The sequence below is a fragment of the Eubalaena glacialis genome, chromosome 13 (assembly GCF_028564815.1).
Source record: "Eubalaena glacialis isolate mEubGla1 chromosome 13, mEubGla1.1.hap2.+ XY, whole genome shotgun sequence".
NCBI classification, from domain to species: domain Eukaryota; kingdom Metazoa; phylum Chordata; class Mammalia; order Artiodactyla; family Balaenidae; genus Eubalaena; species Eubalaena glacialis.
Window position 1 is genome coordinate 93,811,234 of NC_083728.1, and position 23,154 is coordinate 93,834,387.

Consider the following 23,154-nt stretch of genomic DNA (forward strand, 5'->3'; position numbering starts at 1 on the left):
CTGCTGGATGTTGTCCTGTTAGTCCCTTAAGCTATCTTTACTCTTCTTTATTCTTTTCTTCTTTTTGCTGCTGTGATTGGGTGAGTTTCACTGCTCTGTCTTCAAGTTCACTGATCCTTTCTTCTGCTTCATCTAGTCTTCTGTTGAACTCCTGTACTGTATTTTTCAGTTCAATTATTGTATTCTTCAGTTCTGTGACTTCTATTTGGTACTTTCTTATATTTCCTATCTCTTTGTTGAAGTTCTCACTTTGTTCATCCATTCTTCTCCTGAGTTTGACGAGCATCTTTATTACTGTTATTTTGAACTCTTTTTAGGTAAATCACTTATCTCTGTTTCATTAAGGTCTTTTTCTGAGGTTTTATCTTGTTCTTTCATCTGGAACATATTTTTCTGTTTCTTCATTTTACTTGACTCTTTGTGTTGATTTCCATGCATTAGCTACAGACTGGGAGAAAATGTTTGCCAACCACATATCTGATAAAGGTCTTGTATCTAGAAAATGTAAAGAGCTCTCAAAACTCAACAGTAAAAACAAAACATTCAGAACATAGGTAAAAGACGAGGACATATCAAAGAAGAGACACTGATGGCAAGTCAGCACACAAAAAAGATGTTCAACAACATTAGACATTAGGGAAATGTAAATTAAAACCATATGAGGTATCAATACACACCATTACAACAACCAGAATAAAAACTAGCAATAACACCAAATGTTACTGAGGGTGTGGAGAAATTACATCTCGCATCCATTGCTAGAGGGAATGTGAAAAGGTGCAGTTGCTCTGAAAAAAACAGTTGAGCCGTTCCTTACAATACTTAACATGCACTTATCATACAACCCAGCAATTGTACTCCTGAGCATTTATCCCAGAGAAATGAGAAACTAAGTTCACACCAAAACCTATATGAGGATTTTCATAGTAGCTTTATTTGTAATAGCCCCAAACTGGAAACAGCCTAGATGTCCTTCAACAAGTGAGTGGCAAACAAACTCTGGCGCATCATCTATACAATGGAATACACCCAGCAATGCAAAGAAACAAACAATTGACACAGTAACAACTTGGTCGGATCTCAAGGAAGTTATTCTGAGTGAAAAAAGCCAATATCAAAAGGTTACATAGTATATGATTTCATTTATACAATATTCTCAAAAGGACAGGGCCGGAGAACAATTAGTGGTGCCAGGGGACAGGGATGGTGTTGGGTGTGGGGTGACTTACAGGGCAGTGCAAGGGTGGTCTTTGTAGTGGTGGGTCAGCTCTGTATCTTGGTTGTGGTGGTGGTTACCCAAATCTATACGCACGGGGTAAATCTGCAAAGACCTCACATGTACATAAATGAGTGCATGTGAAAGCTGGTGGAAACCCAGTAAGATCTGTAGTGCAGTTAACATACTTGTACCAACAGACAAAACAGCTTCCTGGTTTTGATGCTGTGCTACAGGTGTATGAGATGTCACCATTGCAAGAGGATGGGTGACTCTATGCACTGGTTTGTTTTGTTTTGTTTTGTTTTTTGACTTCCTGTGACTCTATCATTATTTCAAATTAGGCAAAACCCAAAAAATCTCCCAGAAAGTAGAACCAAAAGGCAATGCAGTGGATTGAGAAAAGATGCCAAGGTTGCAGTGGTCAAAGGAGGAAACCCCTCAAGGTCCCCCATGACCCCCAGCACTTGCATCAGTTCCATATACTGTCCTCTCTCCCTCACAGTGGACGGACTGTCCATGGTGCTAGTCAAGACCATCCCTTCCATTAAGCAGTAAACCTCACCCATTTTTTAAATATACTTAAAATATTTTTTTATTGAAGTATAGTTGATTTACATTGTTGTGTTAATTTCTGCTGCACAGCAAAGTGAGTCAGTTATACATATATATATTCTTTTTCATATTCTTTTCCATTGTAGTTTATCCCAGGATACTGAATATAGTTCCCTTTGCTCTACAGTAGGACCTTGTTTATTCATTCTATATATAATAGTTTGCATCTGCTAATCCCAAACTCCCAATCCCTCCCTCCCCCACCTCCCTTCCCCCTTGGCAACCACAAGGCTGTTCTCTGTGTCTGTGAGTCTGTTTCTGTTCTGTAGATAAGTTCGTTTGTGTCATATTTTAGATTCCACATATAAGTGAAATGATAACAATATTTGTCTTTCTGTTTCTGACTTATTTGCTTAGCATGATAATCTCTAGGTCCATCCATGTTGCTGCAAAAGGCAGTATTTTGTTCTTTTTAATAGCTGAGGAATATTCCATTGTATACATGTACCTCATCTTCTTTATCCATTCATTCATCTGTCAGTAGACATTTAGGTTGTTTCCGTGTCTTGGCTATTGTGAATAGTGCTGCTATGAACATAGGGGTGCATGTATCTTTTTGAATTAGAGTTTTGTCTGGATATAGTCCCATGAGTGGGATTGCTGGATCATACGGTAGCTCTATGTTTAGTTTTCTGAGGAACCTCCATATTGTTCTCCATAGTGGCCGCAGATTTACATTTCCACCCACAGTGTAGGAGGGGTCCCTGTTCTCCACACCCTCCCCAGTGTGTATTATTTATGGACTTTTTAACGATGGCCATTCTGACCCGTGAACCTCACCCCTTCTTATTCGGACATGTTCTAGTCACTTCCTCTCTCCAATGCATCATCAGTGCCTACTTCCCTGCTGGATCCTACAGACAAACTGTCATGTCTCCCATCTCTTTGCACCGTACCCGCCACCCCTCCATCGCATAGAGGCTCCACAGTAAGATCTGCTGTTACAGAAAGGAGAGAGATGCTTCTTTGCACACCTGGTTATTGCATGTAAATTTCCATCCTGCTGCACTTATATAGAGAGAGGCCTGGAAGTACAGATACCGTGATTATCTTGGGGTGGTGAGATCGAGTGACCTCTCTTTTCTTCTTTATGTTTAGCTGTTTTCTAAAGTTTATGTCGTAAAAGTGTTGCTTTTGAGATAAGGGAAAGTTATTATTCTATAAAACTCCATCAATGCCCCCACGACCCACCGCCCAACTCTAATTCCTTTACGCTTGCAAGGCGGGCACCCGAGCCTGACTCAACCGACCCCCTGGGCCTGCAGCCCCGCCACGGCCCCAGCTCTGACCACCGGGGGCGCCTACCTGCCCCTTGGGCGGGGGCTAGGGTGGGCGGCCTTGGTCCCTGCAGGTCCCTCAGGAGGAAGCCCCTGGCCTGCTCCCCCCTCACCCAACGTGCTGACTCCTACTCGTCCGTCAGGGTCTTGAGCACTGGCCTCCCCAGGACTCCTGCTTCACGAGGGATGTCACAGCCCTGCCTCTGCTCCCCGGCGCTCGGTCAGTGCGTGGTGGATTATCAGGTCAGTGGCTGCATCTGCCAGCAGCCCTTAGCCCGGGCCTCCCCCACTGGCCCCTCCATGCCTTTCCTGCCCCCTTTTCACCCCCTCTCTCCCTTTGTTCTGACGTGTATGGACTTCATCACCGGCCTCTCTGCCGCCTGGTTTTCTGGCCATTCAGCCCAGGGGGAGCCCCGCAGGAGACGGCATGGGGGACAGTGGGGTTGGGCCCGCATCCCCAGCTCCCTCTGTGGGCTGGCGGTCCCCCACTGGAGGCCCCTCATCAGGGCCCTGGCGGGCTCTCTGCACAACCACTCGTCCCAGCTCCTCCCCTCATCCCAGGGGGCCGAGATGTGCTGCCAGCTGGGCTGCTGCTGACCCCCGGGGTCCCCTACACCCTCTCTCTGGAAATGGTCCTTTTAGGCAAACCCCCTCGAATTACTGTATTTGGGGCGTCACCTCTTTCCTGTTGGGACTGTGGCTCTCGGGGTGGGGGGGCAGGTTTGTTGATGTCTCCAGGATGTCTGGTACACAGGAGGTGCTCTGTAGCTATGTGTTGAATGATGCATGAATGGAACCTCAGGACCATCGTCTTGGGTTTTCTGCCCTTTGTGCTCTGTGGTCCCCTCCAGAGGGAGGACATGTGAGGCTCGGCCACGCATTTGGCCTCTGTTCTCAGATGGTCCTGATTCTTCTCCCCACCCTGTGTCCCCGCCCTTTGCCCCTGTGGATGGAGTGACCTGTCTACACCTTGACTTTGAGCTCAGCCATGTGACTTCCTCTGACCATGGGGGGCTTGCTCTCTTGGCCATCCCCTGGGCCGGTGTGTGGAGCAGAGCTCAGTCCTCCCAGCACCCACCAGATGCATGGATGGGCTGACTGCCCCAGTCACGTGAGCAAGAACGTGTGTACGGTGGGTGTTTGTTACACGGCATTGTCGGACCCACAGAGGTGACAGATACAACCCCACGTGCCATTCGGGGACCCAGTGCAGTACAGGGGGGCAGGTGCAGCACCCCCACTGAGATGCAGAGAGGTCAGCGGCCTTCTGGGGTCGTGCGGTCACAAGTGGCAGAGCCTGCTTTGAGCCCATGCTTTCAGCTTCCAAATGCCACATCTCACAGACCTACAAGAGCTGCCCGTGTGGAAGCCGGGCCCTGGTCCCAGCCCAGGGCATGACTCGCTCTGGCAGACGTTCATTCTGGGCTCTGAGCTCACTTCTGAGCCCACAAGGTTGCTGACCTCTCTCCACTTTGTCGTGTCCACCCTCCTTCCTCACCGTGGCTTCCTTTTTCCAGACCGAACATTACCCCTTCTAGGAAGCCTTCCAGGCTCTTCCCAGGCAGGAGTTCCCATCCTTCCCCGGGCCTCCTGGGCCCTGCGCCTCCCAGAGCTGGGTCACCTGCCTCTGCTTCCAGTGCCCTTCTGGCCTGTGAGCCTCTCCAGGGTGGGGGCAGGGTCGACCCCTCCCTGGGCTTCAGTGGGGCTTCGCACAGAGCCCTGCACACAGTAAGGGCTCAATAAGCGTGGACGTCCTGTGCGTCTACTCTTGCCAACTCCACTGTGACCACCTTCGAGCAAGGGCACGGTGACATACAGGTCTGTGTCCTGGGACTGGCCCAGTGTCCAGCAGTGGGGGCCACGTCTGTCCAACCCGGGGTGTCCCTGGGAGGGTCTGAGCTTCTGGAACCGGTGTTCTTGGCTGCTCAGGGCCCACACCCTCACCCTCTTCCTCCGTGTCCCTCTCCAGGTCCTCGCCCCTGGGACCCCTGCTCGGGGCAGGGCTTTCGGTGGTGACGTGTCCCTCTCCCATGCCTGGCCAGCTGGCACCTCCGTCCTGTGGCCGTCGTTCTCTGGTCCCCTATAAATAGCCAATGTTATCTCCTCAGTGACAGGGGACAGCAGGCTGAGGAGGCCTGACCCCACTTCTGTCCCATGGCCAGGACTGTCACCACTTACTGTGTGACCTTGGGCGAGGCAGGCCCCTCTCTGGGCCTCCACCCAGCCTCCAGCCCCGGGGCCTGCCTCCTCCGCCTGCCCCCGCTGCCCTGGGCACGGCCTCGTGGTCTCCAGCCCCCTCACATGTAACGGTCCCCCTGCGCTGTCACCCCCATGGCCGAGGGCGAGGAGAGCTGTCCGGAGCTGGGGGAGCCTGGGGCCCGTCGGGGCAGGGGGCAGCGTCCTCAGAAGTGGCCCACTCTGGAGGGGCTCAGTGCAGAGGCCCCACATGCAGGACCTTGACAGGGTCACCTGGGTGCAGAGGCCAGGACGGCAGCCAGCCCGCAAGAGACAGACCCGCCGTGTCCCGGCACCGTGTGGTCGCTGGGAAGCCGCCGGCTCCTGCACAGGCTCTAAAGGTGCCTAACGTGAAATCGCCATGGAGGAAAGGGGGGAGCAGTCTGTCACCGGGGGTATGCAAGGAGGGCTGCTGACCCCCGCTGCTTCCAGCCCCGACCCGTTCTTCCCTCTCTGCCCCCACGCCTGACACCCGCTTCCATCCTCTCCTGGTCTGGCCACTCTCCGGCTCCCCATCGCTTCCGGGCTCAGTCCCAGCTCCCACTCCTGCCTGACTGGGTCTTTGTCAGAAACTTAGACTGGGCGTGGGTTTGCCCTGGACGGGGGGCGGCTTAGGAATGAGAGGAGAGCCCCCACCCCTGCGAGGTAGAGAGCTCGGATGTAAGATCTGACGCGTCCAGCGGGAGGGTCAGTGGCTGGGAGGGGTCAGGGCGGGTCACCTGTTGCAGGACTGGGGTGAGTGCAGGGCTCCCATTGTGCTGACAGGTGGCCGCAAGGCCCAGAAATGGCTTCTCGCCCTAAAAGCCTTGCTCTGGCTCCTGCGGGCACCTGTGGCAGCACTGCTCTGGACGTAGCCACCGAGGGGGACTCTCCGTGAGCTCGGGGTCCGGGCTTCTCGGGAGATTCTGAACAACCTGTTGCTGTTCATACCTGCACTCAATCCCCTCCCTCCGAATTCGGGGCCCCACCAGGGTGGCAGGGGGATGGGCGCGATGCCCGTGGAGGGCCTGCAGCGTCGGGATCTCAGGGCACTTTCCCCGTGGGGGGGGGGGGGCTCCAGCCACGGGAGGGGCCCCTCCAACCCGCTCGGGCTCGCCCCACTCACACGCAAACCCCACCATCCATACACACCCGTCACTTCCCAGGTGTGTGCACAGACAACAGTCACACACATTGTCGGACACACTCACTTACCCGCCCCGTGCCCACCTCCCTTCCCTGCCCCTTCCACACCGCCCCTCAGAGCCGCTGGAGTTCCCCACCCAGGGCTGGCTGCCTCACTCCCGTTCCCTGAGGAAGAGCTCCTGGGGACCCGCCTGTGACCCCGGCCCCACCCCCAAACCAGACATCTGAAACCCCAAATCTTTCCCTAAATCCCACAGTAAAAACCCGCTACAAACAAGTATTGGGATTTTTTTCCTTTGCAGAATTTTTTTTTTTTTTTTTAGTAGACAGACATAGTCTTTTTTTTCTTTCTCATTTTACAGCAAACATTGCAAATATAGAAATATTTTTCTATACAACAAACAGGACGACAGGAGCACACACTCAGAGCCCCCGGCCACCCCCGAGCCGTCCCCAGGCACGGCCCTCCTCCTCGAGTCCCGCAGGGCTCCGGGACCTTCCCGGAGCCCACTCGGCCGCCTGCATTCGCTCTGCCCCTCTTTGGTGGCCTCCGGAGGTGGCAATGAAGAGACGGACTAAACAGTCCACAGAAAACCACGGACGGAGATCATGCGAGGAGCCAGGTGGCCGCGCCGGCCATGCCCCCCAGGTCTAGTGTTTTATGTCTTTTTAAGAGAACTTTACTTTTAATATATTTTTTTAAAAAAGGAAGAAAATAACGAGAGAAGAGAGGGAAAGAGAGAAAGCAGAGAAGAATAGAAAGAGAAAAGATAATGAAAAAAATCCCCCCCCACCCCCCCATCCCTAAGACACAGTTTTCCGAAGTCCCTTGTGTGTGTGTGTGTGTGTGTGTACGGGCCGCTCACACCGGTGAGAATGCCTCAGGGCAGGTACACGCGCTCGGGCACGGTTCACCTCCCGTTCATACTGTCAGCGCCCCCTCCCCACTTCCTCTGCAAAGCCCAGGGCTTTAACAGCTGCTAGCGTGTGTGTGTGTGTGTGTGTGTGTGTGTGTGTGTGTGTCCCGTGGGTCTCTGGGTTACAGATAGCTGCAGTGGCTCTTGTGTCCTTGTTGGTCCAGCGGGATCACGAGTTTCCGGGGGGCGCGGGCGCCAGGCGCCCGGCGGGGGCTCAGGACTTGTGCTGCGCGGACACGCCCTTCCAGTAGTCTAGGATGTCGTGCAGATCCTCGTCTTTGGCGAACTGAACCTTTTTGCGCAGGGCGTGGCCGGCCGCCATGAACTCCCCATCGTCCTTGTGCCGCCGGCGGCTCAGTCTGAAGCGCCCCCAGATGCTCTGGGAGGCCCTGCAGGTGTACTCGGGGCTGGAGGAGTAGCTCAGGTTATGGTACTGCGGGGACAGCTGCGAGTAGGCCAGGTCGCGGGGCCGCGACCGGGTCAGCGGCTCCAGGATGGACGCCTTGCGGCCGCCCGGGCCCTCATGGGGCGGGGGCGGCTCGGCGGGGTGGGAGCCGGGGTACGAGTGCCGGTGCTCGCCGTACTGGCGGCTCTTCTCGGCCTCGGCCCGCAGCACGGCGGCCGCGGGCGTCACAGTGAGGATGGCGTCGGCCGCGGGCGAGCTCTTCTCGATGTACTTGGCCTCGGCGGCCGCGGCCTTGTGCGCCCCGGCGGCCTCGGCGCGGTAGGGCCGCGGGCTGCGCGCGGAGCCGCTGGACGAGGTGCTGGCGCGCGGGGCCCCGGGCGCGGCCTCCGCGCTGTGATGCCGCTGCAGGCCGTGGCTGAAGGCGTCCTTGTAGGCGGGCGACAGGAAGCCGTGCTTGCCGGCCAGCGGCTCGGACAGCAGCACCAGCTGTGGCTCGGCCGCGGCCACGGCCCCCGACTTGCCGCCCTGGAAGGAGGTGGACTCGGACTTGAGGGCGTCGATGCAGTTGTTGATGATCTGGTTCACCTTGTCCACCTCCTTGGCGATGGTGGAGATCTCGGCCACCGAGCTCTGGCTGTCGGGGCCCGGCCGGCCCGGCTCCCCGTCCCTGCGCTCGGCCTGCTCCGCGGAACGCACCTCCATGTAGCTGCCCTTGCCGGCCTGCGGCGTCTCGCCGCTCTCCGCCAGCTTGTACGGCTCTGCCTCGCCGGCGGCCGCCGGCAGGTACGGGATGCGGGTCACGGCCTCGGGGCCCAGCAGCGGGCCCTGGGACAGCGGGGCCAGGCCGGGCGCCTCCATCTCGGGCCCGTACTTGAGCTCGATGATGGTCTTCTTGAGGCTGCCGGCCGCGGCCTTGTGCTTCTCCTCCTGGCGCCTCCGCCTCCGCAGGCAGTAGTGGACGGCGCCGAGCGCCAGCACCATGCCGAAGAGGCAGCCCAGGATGCTCACGATGTAGCGGGTGGCCGTGGAGGAGCCGGGCGTGGGGCCCGGCGGGCTGGGCGGCTTGGGCAGGCAGATGGTGAGGCAGGTGTGGTTGTGGCGCAGCCCCGAGCTGGTGGAGACCACGCAGTAGGTGTAGTTGGTGAGCGCGTAGAGGTTGGTCAGGCGGATCTCCTCCTGGGCCCGGGTCAGCCTGGACACGGTGGACGACTTGCTGTTGTTGAAGTGCTCCAGCGTGTACATGCGGTTGAACGGGCTGGGCAGCTGGACCGTGATGGTGGCCGAGCTCTGCGTCAGCTGCTTGAGCCTGATGAGCGGGCGGGCCTCGGCCTGCGGGGCCAGCGTGGGCAGGGCCGCCAGCGGCGTGGTGCCGTCGCCGGAGAAGCACTCGTCCTCGGCGCAGGGGGCCTCGCTGGGCGGCGCGGGCGGCGGCGGCGCGCGGCCGGGCGCCGGGCGGGTCTCGGCCGCGTAGGGGCTGTCGGTGCACACGGACCGCAGCTTGCTGAGGACGCTGTGCTGGCCGTGGCGGCCCTGGCCCAGGAGCGAGTAGCCGGAGTAGAGCGGCGGGGCCTCGCACTGCGCGCGGTCGTGGGTCTGCGTGGCGTTGGCGAAGGCTGCCAGCCAGCGCAGGAAGCCCAGCAGCTCGCAGGAGCAGTAGAAGGGGTTGCCGTAGAGCGCGCACACGGACAGCTTGGCCAGGCCCGCGAAGGTGGCGCCGTGCAGCCGCTGGATGCGGTTCGCGGACAGGTCGACGCTGGCGATGCTGGGGCACCCCCCGAAGGCGCCGGGCGCCACCACCTCGATGAGGTTGGCCTGCAGGTGCAGGTGCTGCAGCTTGCTCAGGCCGCGCAGCGCGCCCTCCGTCAGCTTGCGCAGCCGGTTGTAGCCCAGCTGCAGCACCTGCAGGTTGAACTGGCCCGAGAAGGCGCCGTCCTCGATGTAGCCGATCTCGTTCTTGGTGAGGTTGAGGTACGTGAGGTTGCCGAAGCGGCTCAGCGCTGCGTACCGCACGCTGCGGATGCGGTTCTCGTTCAGCCGCAGGTCCACGATGGTGCTGTTGATCTGCTGCGGGATGGCCTCGTACGGCGGCTGGTTCTGGCTGCAGATGGCCAGCCACACGAAGCCCTTGTCGCCCTCGATCAGCCAGCAGTCGCCGCGCACCAGCCCGCCCGCGAGCAGCAGGGCGGCCGCCGCCACGCACGCCCAGGCCCACGGCGCACCCCACCGGCACCCGGCCATCGGGACCAGCCCTGCGGGAGCGCCCGCTCAGCCTGCCCGGGGCCACGGGGTGGCGGGAGGGGCGGGAGGGGAGGGCGCCCGCACTCTCAGGGGCGTACCGGGCCGAGCCGCATGGCCGGGCGGCCCGAGTGCTGGGGGGGGGGAGCGCCTCCCTCACGGCCAGCCGCCTCTCGCCGTCCGCCGGCGTCCTGCCGGAACCGGGGCCTCCTCCCCCATCGGCCCGGGCGTCCTCCAGCTCCAGCCGGTCCCGCTGCAAGACAAGAGGGGAGAGGGCAGTCAGGAGGCGGCCGGGCATCCCCGCGGGTGGCCCTGGGCCCAGCCCCGCCCAGCTGCCCCGTGTGACGCGGAGGTGCACCGGGCAGTGAAGGAGGAAACGCAAGGGGGCTCGGCGCCAGACCGCAGGCTGACCTCTGTGACCTGAAGCGGGAAGCGTGGGGTGAGCCCAAGCCCCACTGCCGCCACCTCACCAGTGACCCCATTTGTCAGACGAGCAAACCGAGGCCCAGGAACAAGACTAAAGGTGCTTGGCTGACCAGCGATGGTGGGGGAGGGGCCGTGTGACAGATGCTCTGCGCTGCCCCCTGAAGACCTGGGGGTGGCACTGCGGCCGCCTACAGAGGGCGCTCAGCCCCAGCCCAAGGGTCCTCAGCCGGCTGCGGAGGAGCCTTCCAGAGCCCCTCTCAAGCGAGGAGCCAGGACAGCGAGGTCCTGGGTCCGCGTTCTCGGGCAGTGTGACCCGGGTACATCGTGCCCCTTCTGGGCCTCCGTTTCCCCAAATGAGCCGGCTGGACGGTGTCTGTCACCACCCCATGTCGGTGGGCCCTGGCAGAAAGGCCTGGAAGGACAGTGGCTCCCCCTCCTCGCCAGGCTCCAATGAGCACACTTGGGCGCCCTAACCACGCCCCCCGCCCCAGCTCCAGGTCCGCCCTGGCTCTTGACTCTCTGACCTCTGCCCCCACCAGACCCCGCGCTTCTCCGGGGCAGGCCTCCCCACCCCCGTGCCAGCACGCGTGCCGAGGCTGTGACGGTCACACTACAGGGCAGCCCTCTGGGATAAAGCCGGTGCCTGTGGGGTGGTGCGGCTGATGTGCCTCTGGCCTCCGCTGCTCCTGGACGCGCCCCCCTCCGCCCCGCCCCCGGCCAGTGTGCGGGACTCACCCCTCTGCCCCTCGTATTTCTCCCGCAGGACAGACAAATGGGTGTGTGTTTGCTTGTTACTCTTTGGATTTACAGCGGCCTCTGTAACTGCTCTGTGGCCTGGCAGGCAGCCAGCTGAGTGTATTTCACTGATATTGACGTTTGCAACTGGTCTGCACTGAGGCGGTTTAAATTAGGAGAAAAAAATAATGATGTGAAATGGATTTTTCCCCCCCTTCGGAAACTTCATGAAGAACAGTTTTGATCTGGCTCCTGGGGCAGAGTCTTTCTGAGTTAAAGGGAGGGGAGAGCTCAGAAGGGGCTGGGGGCTGAGAGAGTTCCTGTGGGCCACAGCGCAGCCCACCCAGGGCTGGGCCCAGAGTCACTATGTGAAATGGCTGGGGCGGGGGGGGCCGGGGCCGTGGGAGGGAGCAGCCTGGGTCTTCCTCACCTCAGGAGGAAGCCTTGCAGGGGGATGCTGGTGTCCCTGCGTGGTCCATCTTGTGACGTGAAATCTACAATCCCAAGGGGGTGTACTTGGAGTTCATCGCCATCACCATCTCCCAGCACCTGTTGGCCTGTGCAGGCCCTTTCCTCCCCACTGGACACCTGCCCCATCCGTCCAGGTGCTGGGACTTAGGTCCCCCAGGCGCCCCAGAGGCCAAGAGCGGGCAGCCAGGCAGGCTGCAAGTGCGTCCAGGCGGAGTTTGGCGGTGGGGACAGCTGGCGGGGCGAGGCGCCAATCAGAGTCTGGCTCCGGCCTCCAGGCCTCCGGATGGACGGAGCAGCGAGCCCATCAGGGCAGGGCGGCACCTGGGCAAGGCTGATCATAATCACCTTTAATCTCTTGCTCAAAATAACTCAAAGTCAAGTTAAGGAGGATCACAGGGCCTAAAGAACCCTTATCACAGGCAGGCGTGGGTTGCGGGAGACGGGCCCCAGGGCTGGCCCAGCCTCTCGCTGCCCCACGCCCAGGGCACCTGGGCACCAGGTGGCCGCAGAGCCGCTGCTGGGCTGGCCCAGGGGCTCAGGGTGGCTGGAGGGCCACGTGCACATGTGTACGCACGCACGCACAGGGCGGAGGATGGTCCACGCTTGCTGGGACCCACGTCAGCCCGTGTGCGTGGACCCGTGTGCCTTCAGGTGGACGCGGCTCCGCCCGAGCGCTCGAGGCTGTGCGGGCCCCTGCGGTCCAGCCAGGCCTGCCGCGCCTCCTCCCCGCCGCCCGCCCCGCTGGCACCACGGCCCTCCTCCCGGCCTGACAGTCTAGGAACCGCGCTGGAGGCTGGCACCTGTGAGCGGCAGGTGCTTCTGGAGACCAGTCTTGCCCCTCCCCACACCCCCATCTGGGGGCCTCCTCCATCGGGCCGGCCCGGGTCCTGGCCCTGAGGAGCGGGCAGGTCCCCGCCTGGGGCTCCTGCTGGGCCGACCCGGCGTCCCGCCCTCAGCTCTGTGCCTCGCACCTGGCCCTGGAGCCCGGGCCGCGCGGGAGCCAGGCCCGGGGGGACACAGCCCTCCCTACCCGCCCGGCCGCAGGCGGGAGCATCGGCTAGGAGTGTGGGTGTCACCCTGGTGGCTGTCCCCCAGCCAGCGTAGCCTCCGCCCCTTCTAGAGCCCCCCGACCTCAGCCTGGCAGGGACCCCAGAGTTCTGTTGCACACCTCACATCACACAGGGGAAACTGAGGCCCAGAGGGCCTCACCCAAGGTCACACAGTGAGTCAGCCCGTCCTCCTGTGGAGGAGGCCCCTCAGGCCACCGTGTGCTGCGTCCACAGGAACGCCCCGGTGGGGGGCCGGGATCCCGCCCCCGGGGTCTGAGAGCCCCGTGAGGACTGGGGTCCTGGGGAAGCGGCTGCCGGGGGAACTGGCCGAGTCACAGGGGCCGGCCTTCCTCTTGGGCTCACGACGCTCATCACGCTCCCGCCCCGTCCATCCCTCGTTCGCCCCCACACTCCTGCCCCCGCGCACAGCAAGCCTCTCGCCGCACAGCTGTTTCCAGGACGCCTGCAGAGCGCGTGCGCTGGGGGCCGGGCGCAGAGACCTGTCCCCCAACCTGCCAGCACCCAAGACTCAGGGTCCCAGTACAGGTGGAGCCGCAGGGCCCTGGTCCCTCATCCTGCCCTCGCTGGTCCCCGGGCCCCACGCTTCAGAGAGATGCAGGGGCGGAGGCCACCTTCAGGGGTCCCCATGTCCCCCACCCCTGCGGCCCTCGGCACCGCTGCCGTGTGCTGCCCGCTCCCGCACCGTCCCCCCTGGCTCCCACCCCCGCCCACAAACAGCACCCGCGGACTCCGCGATGGTGCACATGGTCTACGTGTGCGCTGTCCAACAGGGCGGCTACTGGGCACAAGCAGTGGGGCGAGTGATATTGAACACACAGGTCTAGAACCTTCCGTAAAGACAACAGCATGACCTGAGCACCCTCAGGCCATGCCCCTCTCCCTTCCCCTCCGCGATGCTGCGGTTCCATCCCCCCACCCCCCGCCCCTCCAGGGCAGCATCCATCCCCCACAGCCCCAGCCGCCTCCCATCGAGGTTGCTAGTGACCTCTGTCCTGCCCGCTCCAAAGGGAACACTCCTATTTGTACCTTTCGCGGCCTCTCGGCAGCACTTGGCCCAGGTAACCGGCCGCCCCTTCCTGGAGCACTTCCTGCTCTGGGTCTCTGAGCCCCACGCTCTCCCGCCCTGGGCTCCTCCGCTAGCCGCTGGCCCCTCTGCTGGCCCCCTCCCTCGCCCTGACCTCTCACTGTCCCTGTGGCCAGGCTCTGCCCTCCCTTCCCCGCGGTGCTGTCACCCCTCCCTTGGCTGCAGTGCTCTCTCCACGCGCCTACCCCACCCCGCCCGCCCATCTCGCCAGCCTTGACGCCCTGGACCCCAGACCCACAGGCGCAGCCGCTTCCCCCTCGAAGTGCGCAAGCCTCCTCCGCCACCACGCTCCTCAAACCAAACACCGGCGAGTCGTCTCGAGTCCCCTCTCCCCCCACCCCAAACCCAGTCCCGCAGCAATAGTGTCCACTCCACCTCCAAACCGGGACCTTCACCTCTCGGCACGCCCGCCGTGGCCACCCTGGGCCAAGCCATCCCCATCCCTCGTGGGACAAAGCCCATCGCTCCCACCTTGGGGCATCCACGATCCACTCCCCCGCACAGCCAGAGGGACCTGGAGAGCCTTCACGGGATCCCGCTGCCCCGCCCACAGCCCTGATGACAACCATCCTTTCCTTCCACGGGGAGCAAAACCCAGGATCGCCACAGGGACCTGCAAGGTCCTGCCCCACCGGCCGCCGCTGCCCGTTCTCACCCCACCTGCCTGCACCCACCCCCTTCCCTGCAGCCACCGGGCCCCAGCACCCCTCTTCCCGCCTGGAGAGCTCTTCCTTCTGCTGTCCGATCAGAAGAGGCCCCTTCCTCTCCCCCAAATCCCGGAGCCAGCGGCCTCCCCATCGGGACTAGTGCTCCCAGCCCCATCACCCATTTCCCGTCTCTGCCCAGCACTGATCTCCCCGATGTTTTCCTTGTTTATTTTTTTCTTCACTTCTGGAATAAAGATCCTCTCCCTGCTGGGATGTAAACTCCAGAGCAGGAGCCGTGTCCTGTTCTCTGCTGTGATCTCCCAGGCCCGGACCAGTGCCTGGCACACAGCGCAGCAGGGAACGTCTGCTCCGTTTTCTCATCTGCAAAAACAGGGTAGAAGTGCCTCCTTCCCGAGGGCCGGTGCTTTCTCACAAACATCCGCTTCCTTTGCATTTTGTCGGGCCAGCGGGAGCTGCCACTACCGTCTGGAGGGCCACAGGCTGCCCGGGTTGCCTCTGGTCTGCAAATCCCAACACACCCGATAGGACCAGAAATGTGTGTCTGACGTCCTCCCTCTGCCCAACACCCACCTGAACGCACGCCCAGGGGCTCTGTGCCCCCTGCGCCCCTCACCCAGGTGGATGGAGCCCCGAGCACAAGTCACTTCCAGAGCCATCACTTCCTTACCTTCACCGCAGTCCTACAAGGTGAGGGGACAGGGACGCCCACTGCGCCCTCCGGGCCCAGGTGAGAAGCCTGAGGCCCCGCGAGTGAAGGGACCTGCAAGGTCCCAAGACTAGTCAGGTGGGAAGCCCACCGGGGCCACTCAGCCGCTGTCTCAACAGCCACCTCTGTCACCGAGAGGACGTACGACGGGGACAGCATGTGTGAGGCTGGCACCGAGTTCGTTCTGTCACATCAACTCCAGAGCCCAGGTCGCCGATAATGAAATGAAGAAATATGGTGGTTCCAGGCTTTTAAACTCCTTACGACCAGATGTGCATAATCACCACGGCCGTGTGGGGAAGGAGCACATCCGTCTCAAAAGACTGTTCCTCTCCCCGATCGCCGAGCCCAGACAAGAGGCCGGGGCGGCTCTGAGGATTTTGCTGATGGAGAGAACTTTCCACCTCCAGAGGGACGCTCAGGCCGAGGGCCAGGGTCACGGGGGAGGCGGGGAGATTGGTGGAAAGTTATAGATGGATAACTTTTTACCGTTCCAACGTTTTGCCAACGGATCACGTTCACTGCTAACGTTTGCCTGACTCTACAGCCTGGCTCTGCTGCAGAGCCCACGGGTCATGATGGGCACCTCAGGCAGGCCAGGCCACGAGGCCGGTGGATGACCTCGACCAACCAGACCAGGTGTGGGGACGGGCTGCCCACCTGAAAGAGGCACAGAACCAGCTCGGGTTTCAGGTTCCTGGGCCAGGACGAGAATGCTGGCTCAGGCATGCTCTGGCTGTGTGGCCTTGGGCCAGTCACTCACCCTCTCTGAGACCGTTTCCTCCCCTGTCAAATGGTAGGTCCCCCAAGGGGTACAGTGAGGCTGACATGACCAGATTATGGAGGCTTCCAGCGTGTTGCCTGGTACGGGGGTGCTCTGTAAACCCCTGTATCCTGCTGCAGCTGCCCCTGGCCTCGTGGATGGGGGAGGGATTCTAGGCAGTTGTGGGGGGGACAGCAGGCCGCTGGACGCACTCTGTGGGTTTTACTTCAGCAAGCCGCCCACTCCGGGGGGCATACGGGGGCCCCATAGGGGCCGTCCCGGGCTCAGCACCCACCTAGAACCTGCCCCGCTGCCCGCTCCCTCCCTGTGTGTCCAAGGAGGCTGGCACGGGCTCGCATGGCAGGTGGTCCAGCAGTGCTGACTCAGCGGGGCTGGATCCTCAGGACTCGGCCACGGGGTCGGGTCTGGCAAACCCCCGACCTCAGCTGGCCCCGGCCTTGTCCTCTGGGAGGCGGGCTGGGAGGCATGAGGTGGAGGGACCATCCCCTGCACCCCGGCCCCCCACCCCGCAAGGATGCGGACGGTGTCGACAAAGGTCGAAGGACGGGGCCCAGAAAGGCGCTGAGTGCCTGACACTCCTGCCAGCTGACCTTGGGTGGTCCACGGGACCCCACTGGGCCTCAGGGCCCAGTCCAGAGGCTGTGACGAGCAGCAAGTGTGCAAACAGAGGTGACCTCTTACTTCCTCCAGGATTCCCCATGTATTGAGCAGCCACTCCCCAGCCATGTCTGGGGAGGCAGGTATCAGTGTTACCCAACAAGCCGGCTGCGGAAACAGAGGCCCAGAGAGGGAAAGGCATTTGCACGGCCAGAAACACGATTTTCCCAAAGTGAGGTCAGAGGACCACAGCCTCAGCTTGTTAAAAAGGCCCCGGGAGGGGGCGGGGGCGCCTGATCCAGCAGAGGCGGCAGGAAGGGCTCTGGCGGGTGGGGCTGGGGTCTGTCTCCTGGGAAGATGCCACCCGCTCCATCCCTCCTCCCCCCAGGCCCGAGGCTCCAGGCTGCTCTGGAGTTAATTAGGGACCCAAACATTTAATGGTCTGCTATGCTTCCACTGGGCATCTTTTTAAATTAAAAAACATGATGTACAGCATCGTTGGAGAGAGAAATCACTTCGCGGCGGCTTCCTGCTCGGGCGCTCGCAGGGACACGGGGGTGAGGGCGGCTGGCTGGCCTCCGGGGAGGAGGGATGACGAGAGACCCTCTCGAGGAACATGGGTCCATCCCGCGCTGTGGACGCACGTCCCCGACGCCCGGCAAGCGCTGAGGTGTCCAGGGGACGCCTGGCACTGTTCCCCATCACACCCTCAGAGCCCCCGCAGCTAGGAGGTTCTATCTTTAGTCTGACCTGAGCCTCTGCACTTGTTTTGCGGGGGGGCTGGTCTGAGACCGAAGGCAGAGATTTGCTGGTTCCGCTCCTCCTGGCAGAACGCCGACACCCAAGAGCCCTTTCTGACCACCCCGAGCTCGGGGATCCCGCCCCCACCCTGAGCTCTGATCCCAGCCTGGCAGGAGGGCAGGGCGGCGGCGTAGGGCGCTGGAAGGGACCTTAGGGGACACCGAGGCACGGGTCCCTCTCTGTCCTCCACCCCCCCAGACACTCACAGGACCCGGTGACCGTTTCCCACCCCCTTCACGGGGTCAGGCCTCTGCACACGCGGGCCCTGCATCACGTCCCGTTGCTATGGTTATTTAATCAAAGCATACTTCCTGGCCACGATTAATTGTATTAAAGATTTGGAGCACGGTTTTGGAGTAGAGGTTATAAATGAGCAATTAGCCCTCAAACGCTAAATTAATAAGGGAAATAAAACACCAAGAAAAGTCAGTCTGAGAAGTCTCCGCGACGTAGTACTCAGGACACGTCGGCGGCGCCCAGGCTGGCCGTGCTGCAGGCTGTGCCTCGGTGGCCACCACGCGCGGCATACGGTGCCCTGTGGTCAGGGGGCAGCTCGGCACGGTGCCCTCAGCAACGGGGTGTTTCCACGCGGGGAACGGGAGAGCTGTCATCGCATCGGGGATCCTGACCACCCAGCGACGCCTTCCCACGCCCAGGGCCCTCTCGCGCAGCCAGGCGTCGGCGTGTGCGTTGTCCCTGAGTCCACGGCTGGTACCATCAGGTCCCAAGAGGCCCTGCCCTTCCAGGAGGCTCCCCTCCACCACCCACCCCTCACATGCCAAGCACTCGCCCCACGAAACCTGTCAGAGGCCGCTGCCTCCGGGCCCCCGTGTTCCCGGGATCAACAAGCCTTGCCGGGTCCAGCTAAGCTGTAAGAACAAAACTATGCATGGCGTGGCCTCATCTCACACCCTCTCCTGCAGCTTCCGGAGGGGAGGCCAGCACCACGGCCAGGCCTGGGCCACAGACTCGTGTTAATTTGTGTGTCATCACATAAAAATCACACACACACACACACACACACACACGGCACGGCTTCCACTGCTTTGCAGCTGGGGGATGCCGAGCTGTCCTGAGACCAGACATCTGCCTCTATCTACGAGCATCTTTACATTTGAATCCTTACATTTAACTTGCAATCCACCTGGAAAGTATTTCTCGGGTGTCAAGAAAGATAAAAACTGATCCCCCCCAAACCCCCTGGAACAGGCACCCAATCATCCTGACATCTTCTACTGAAGAATCCACTCCCTGCACCTGACTTGGGATGCTCCGTCCCGCACCCCGGGGGGAGTGTGCTTTCCACAGGGCACAGTGGGTCAAGCCTGTCCCCCTCCTCCCCCCTGCCCCCCCGCATGGCTCCCCAGTTCCCTCCATGAGCCCACGTCTCCAGCGGGCCACCCAGGCCCTCGCGATGGTCCCTGCCTGGCCCTCACCATTACTCCCCTTGTCCTACAAGGCAAAGATTAACTTGAGCTTCTTACATTTTCTCTGAGACGCTGTTTCCTCCGCCTGGAACCCTAACCCCTCCCATCACCCCAACCACCCCCTGCCAGACTCCAGGTTGGGGCTGGGGACTCCCCTCAGTAATCCCAAAGCTGCCCGTGCTAGCCCCACCGTGACCCCATACTGCAAAGACCAGACGCCCTGTCTCTCCCCACCAGAGTCAGATCCCAGGCAGAAAGCCCTTGGCCAGCAGGCCTGGGTCCTGTTTGCCTTTCCAGGCACAGAGTAGGAAATGTATGCTGACTGAATTTGTGAAAATATTCAATCCACAATCACCCGTAAAGGAGGACAGCCATATGTCATGATTTTCCTGGGATGCTCTCTATTTATGCCTCTTGTCCCAGAGTAATTATTAATAGAACCCCTTTCACTTGAAAATTATTCCCATTTGGGTGATAAATTGTTCCATGGTCACCCTCTAAGGAGGCCTCTGTCTGGGGACTATTCTGTTCCACCTCCCCGTCCCGGACACACCAAAGCAGCACCAGCCAGAATGCCCGTCATTAAAAGGTCTACAAATAACCAACGCTGGAGAGTGTGGAGAAAAGGGAACCCTCCTACACTGTGGGTAGGAATGTAAGTTGGTGCAGCCACTATGGAGAACAGTATGGAAGTCCCTTAAAAAAACTAAAAATAAATCTACCATATGATCCAGCAATCCCACTCCTGGGCATATATCCAGAAAAGACGAAAACTTTAATTTGAAAAGATACATGCACCCCTATGTTCATAGCAGCACCACTGACAATAGCCAAGACATGGAAGCAACCTAAATGTCTATCGACAGATGAATGGATAAAGAAAATGTGGTACATGTATACAATGGAATATTACTCAGCCATAAAAAAGAATGAAATAATGCCATTTGCAGCAACATGGATGGACCTAGAGATTATCATACTAAGCGAAGTAAATCAGAGAAAGACAAATACCATATGATATCACTTATATGTGGAATCTAAAATAGGACACAAATGAACTTTTATGAAACAGAAACAGACTCACAGACATAGAGGACAGACTTGTGGTTACCAAGGGAAAGGGGGGGATTGGGAGTTGGGAATTAGCAGATGCAAACTAGTACATATAGGATAGATAAACAACAAGGTCCTACTGTATAGCACAGGGAACTATATTCAACATCCTAGGATAAGCCATAATGGAAAATATGAAAAAGTATATACGTATAACTGAATCACTTTGCTGTACACCAGAAACTAGCACAACACTGTAAATCAACTAGACTTCAATAAATAAATAAATAAATCACTGTCTCTATAAGAAGCTTCCATATCTAGGAGGCAAGACATCCTCTGCATACTCTTCTAGGTAAACTTTTAGAACGATTTTATCTAGCTCGTCAAAACATGCCACCGAGGTGCGGATGGGACTGCACTGAACCTAGAAATTAATTTTGGAAGAACCTTCAGGTTTTATAATATTCCAACACGGCTTATCTCACTATTCTTGTTTTCTTTGGTATCTCTCAGGAAAACTTTACAGACTGCTTCATAATGATCCTAATTTTTTCTTGTAAATGCATTCCTACGAATCCCATGGAGGTTTTTTTGGTTGCCGTTGTGACTAGGGACTGTTTATTTCGTTATGTTTTCCAACTAGTTGTTGCTGGTACAGATAAAAATTATTGATTTGTATATGTCTGTGTTCTGTGCAGCCCAGTACCTTCACCAAGTTCTCATATTAAATTATTTTTTCACTCGGTTCTTTTGGGTTTCCGAGGTCTCAAATCACATTGTGTGCAAATAATTACAATTCTTTCTTGTTTCCCATTTAATTCTGTTTCATGTCTTATTGTTACGTCCAGAATATCTGGACAATGATAAAGGCCACTGTTGGGTTTTTTTGCATAAAAGTTTTTGAATTGGAATCATTAAAAATCTCATCATTTAGAATGACACTGGCTGTTGAATTGAGACACAGATTCTTTACTGTGATAAGAAAGTGTCTTTCTAGTTCTATTTTTAGCAGTGACTTTAAAATCAGACAGTGGTGCTGGATTTTATCACGTGCCTTTTGTCATTTATTAACAGGGCATTATGGCTGGGCTGCTCATACTATGTATTGTATTAATAGATTTCTCTACTATTAAGCCATCACTGAATTCTTTCAATAAATCCTACATAATCATGGCAGATTATCTCTCTAATATTTTGTGGAATTGAATTTGTCTGTGTCTTACTGAGGATTTTTGATCCACTATTCATGGGCGAGATCCCTCTGGGGTTTCATTTCCTGGACCATCTTCACAGTTTGGGGCTTGGGGCCCTTCTCACATCTACCTGGGATGATTTCCTCCAGATTGCTTCTGATGGAGGCCTCCTGGTTCTACAAGCTCAGGGCCTCCACGGCAGATGTGCCCTGGACAGCCGTGTAAACACATCCCATGAACCACTTTGTAAAGTGCATGGCCGTTTTATCAAGTGATATGTCACCCCTGACTTGTCTTTTGCTCATTCCAGGTTTACACGAGTCAGGGTCGGCTCAGAGCAGGGTAAGCAGCAGAGAAAGCTCCGCTGGGAAAGCTTACAACAGGCATCTCATCTGGTGAATCCAGCACTGGCCTCCAGGAGAACAGGGAAATGCGGGCAGGGCTGGTCCTGGGGCAGGGCTGCCCAGGGCCTCGGAGGGAGACCCCAGCCCCCTCAGGTGAGGTTAGGATTGCACCACCACCCTCACAGGGCCTTCCGGTTTACGTTCCGTGTCGTCTGTGTGTGGACAGGTGGACACCACGTTGGGCCCAGATGAGTAAAAGGCACAGACCTTCTCAGAACGCCCTCTGTAAATGAGGGGAAACCATGCTTCACACTGGAGGTGAGGCCGCGGCTGCTACAGCAGACGGTTTTCCCAGAACTTCCCCTCCCATCTCGCCTGTGATGGGACCTGACTCTCCCTTCCACCACGAGGGGGGTCTCTCTCTGCACCCCTGGAAACTGGGGGGCCCCGACACCGCTCTGGCCAATAGCGCTGGCAGAAGTGAAGCTGCGTCCATCCCGGGCACAGCCCTCAACCAGCCTGGCAGCCATTTCCCGTCTCTTGGAAGAGCGGCCACCTAAAACCAGCGGCTTCCAACACGACGTGCCGGAGAAGCTGCAGGCCCGGGGGTGGGGGTGGGGGTCTGGAGGGTGAGCAGCTGAAGCCACGCAGAGCCGACGTGAACCGCGCGGCCGGGCCCTTCCCGAACTCCTGCTCCCAAAGCCATGGGCCAAACTCGGGCTCCCTTGTGCCCCCGAGGCTGGGGTCGTTTGTTACGCAGCAGCAGCAACTGACACAGGGCTGAGCGCCAGTGAGCGCAGGAGGGGTGGGCCCGTCCCCCGAGCCTTGCCCTCCCCATCTGTCAGAGGGCCCAGCTTTTCATCTTCAAGAACCCACGGCAGGACCTGTCCGTGCTGCCGGCAGGGACGCCGGGAGTTCAGAAAGGGGGGTCTGGTTTTGGGGGGTCAGGGAAGGCCGGTCAGTGTCTGAGTCACAGGGCAGCGGCCTGAGAGAGCCAGACTCTGAGCCGCGTGGGACCCTGGCCTGCTGCTCACCAGCTGGGCTGTTTTGTGGAACTTTCTTACCTTCTCTGAGACTCAGTTTACTTTCCTGACAAATGGAGCCATTGACACCCACTCCCGGGGCCATCAGGAGGGTGAAGCACAATGGTGTTTGTGAACACGTTGGGCTGGGCTGGGGGGGGGGGCCTGTGTGTCCCCCATCCCCTCCCTTCACAGGAGGCGGGACCCGGTGGTGCCATCAGATCCTCGATCTCGGCTTCAGAGCCAGCACATCACCCAGCGTTTCTGTCTCTTCTGGAAAGTGGGAACAGGCACTGTACCCCATGTGCTCACCGGTTTGCACAAAGAACGCATGCGTCAGGTCCTCGCAGCACCCGAGCTCGGGGAGGGCTGTGGTCCAGGGGCAGAGGGACCGGGGAGGGTCTGAGCAAAGTCAGAAGGTGCGGCCAGGCGTGGGAACCTGAGAGTTGGGGCGGCATCTTTCCCGGGGGGACGTGGGGCTGGACCCAGATGGGGGGCTGCCTGCAGCTGCCCCTCTGCTCGCCCGGCCAGCTCTGTAAATCCCCGCCTCTCAGTCCATAAAAAATCCACCTCATAACACACCAAACATTAATTATAGCCGAAATGCCAGGAAGGGGACTGTTCTGGAAGAGGTTGCTTTCATGCTAGTCACCGAGACGCCCCGGTGGTGGGGGGTGGGGGCCGGCGGGTAGGGGCTCCCGCTCGGGGCTCCGAGGTGAGCCTCTCCCCACAACACAGGGCTGG

General features: G+C 58.9%; 2 protein-coding genes across 2 annotated transcripts; one reads left to right on the forward strand and one right to left on the reverse strand.

Moving 5' to 3' along the window:
- Window positions 1-7,599: 7,599 nt before the first annotated feature.
- ELFN1 (extracellular leucine rich repeat and fibronectin type III domain containing 1) lies at window positions 7,600-10,029 on the reverse strand. Its single transcript, XM_061209383.1, has one exon. It carries the CDS (start codon window positions 10,027-10,029, stop codon window positions 7,600-7,602), a length of 2,430 nt encoding a protein of 809 aa, XP_061065366.1.
- Window positions 10,030-11,114: 1,085 nt separating this feature from the next.
- LOC133104267 (uncharacterized) lies at window positions 11,115-15,406 on the forward strand. The gene is made up of 9 exons (XM_061209896.1): window positions 11,115-11,228; window positions 11,807-11,879; window positions 12,142-12,224; window positions 12,310-12,460; window positions 12,615-12,758; window positions 12,942-13,519; window positions 13,869-14,618; window positions 15,098-15,167; window positions 15,306-15,406. The coding sequence occupies exons 1-9, from the start codon at window positions 11,115-11,117 to the stop codon at window positions 15,404-15,406; spliced, it is 2,064 nt and encodes a 687-aa protein (XP_061065879.1).
- The last annotated feature ends 7,748 nt before the right edge of the window (window positions 15,407-23,154 follow it).

Excerpts from the sequence above, each read along its gene's own strand:
- ELFN1 (XM_061209383.1), bottom strand. The coding sequence starts at position 10,029 with ATGGCCGGGTGCCGGTGGGGTGCGCCGTGGGCCTGGGCGTGCGTGGCG.
- LOC133104267 (XM_061209896.1), top strand. The coding sequence starts at position 11,115 with ATGTGCCTCTGGCCTCCGCTGCTCCTGGACGCGCCCCCCTCCGCCCCG. Across the intron at positions 11,229-11,806 it reads CCCGCAGGACAGACAAATGG|GTCCCCCAGGCGCCCCAGAG; the intron begins GTGTGTGTTTGC and ends GCTGGGACTTAG. Across the intron at positions 12,461-12,614 it reads CGCGCTGGAGGCTGGCACCT|CTCTGTGCCTCGCACCTGGC; the intron begins GTGAGCGGCAGG and ends TCCCGCCCTCAG.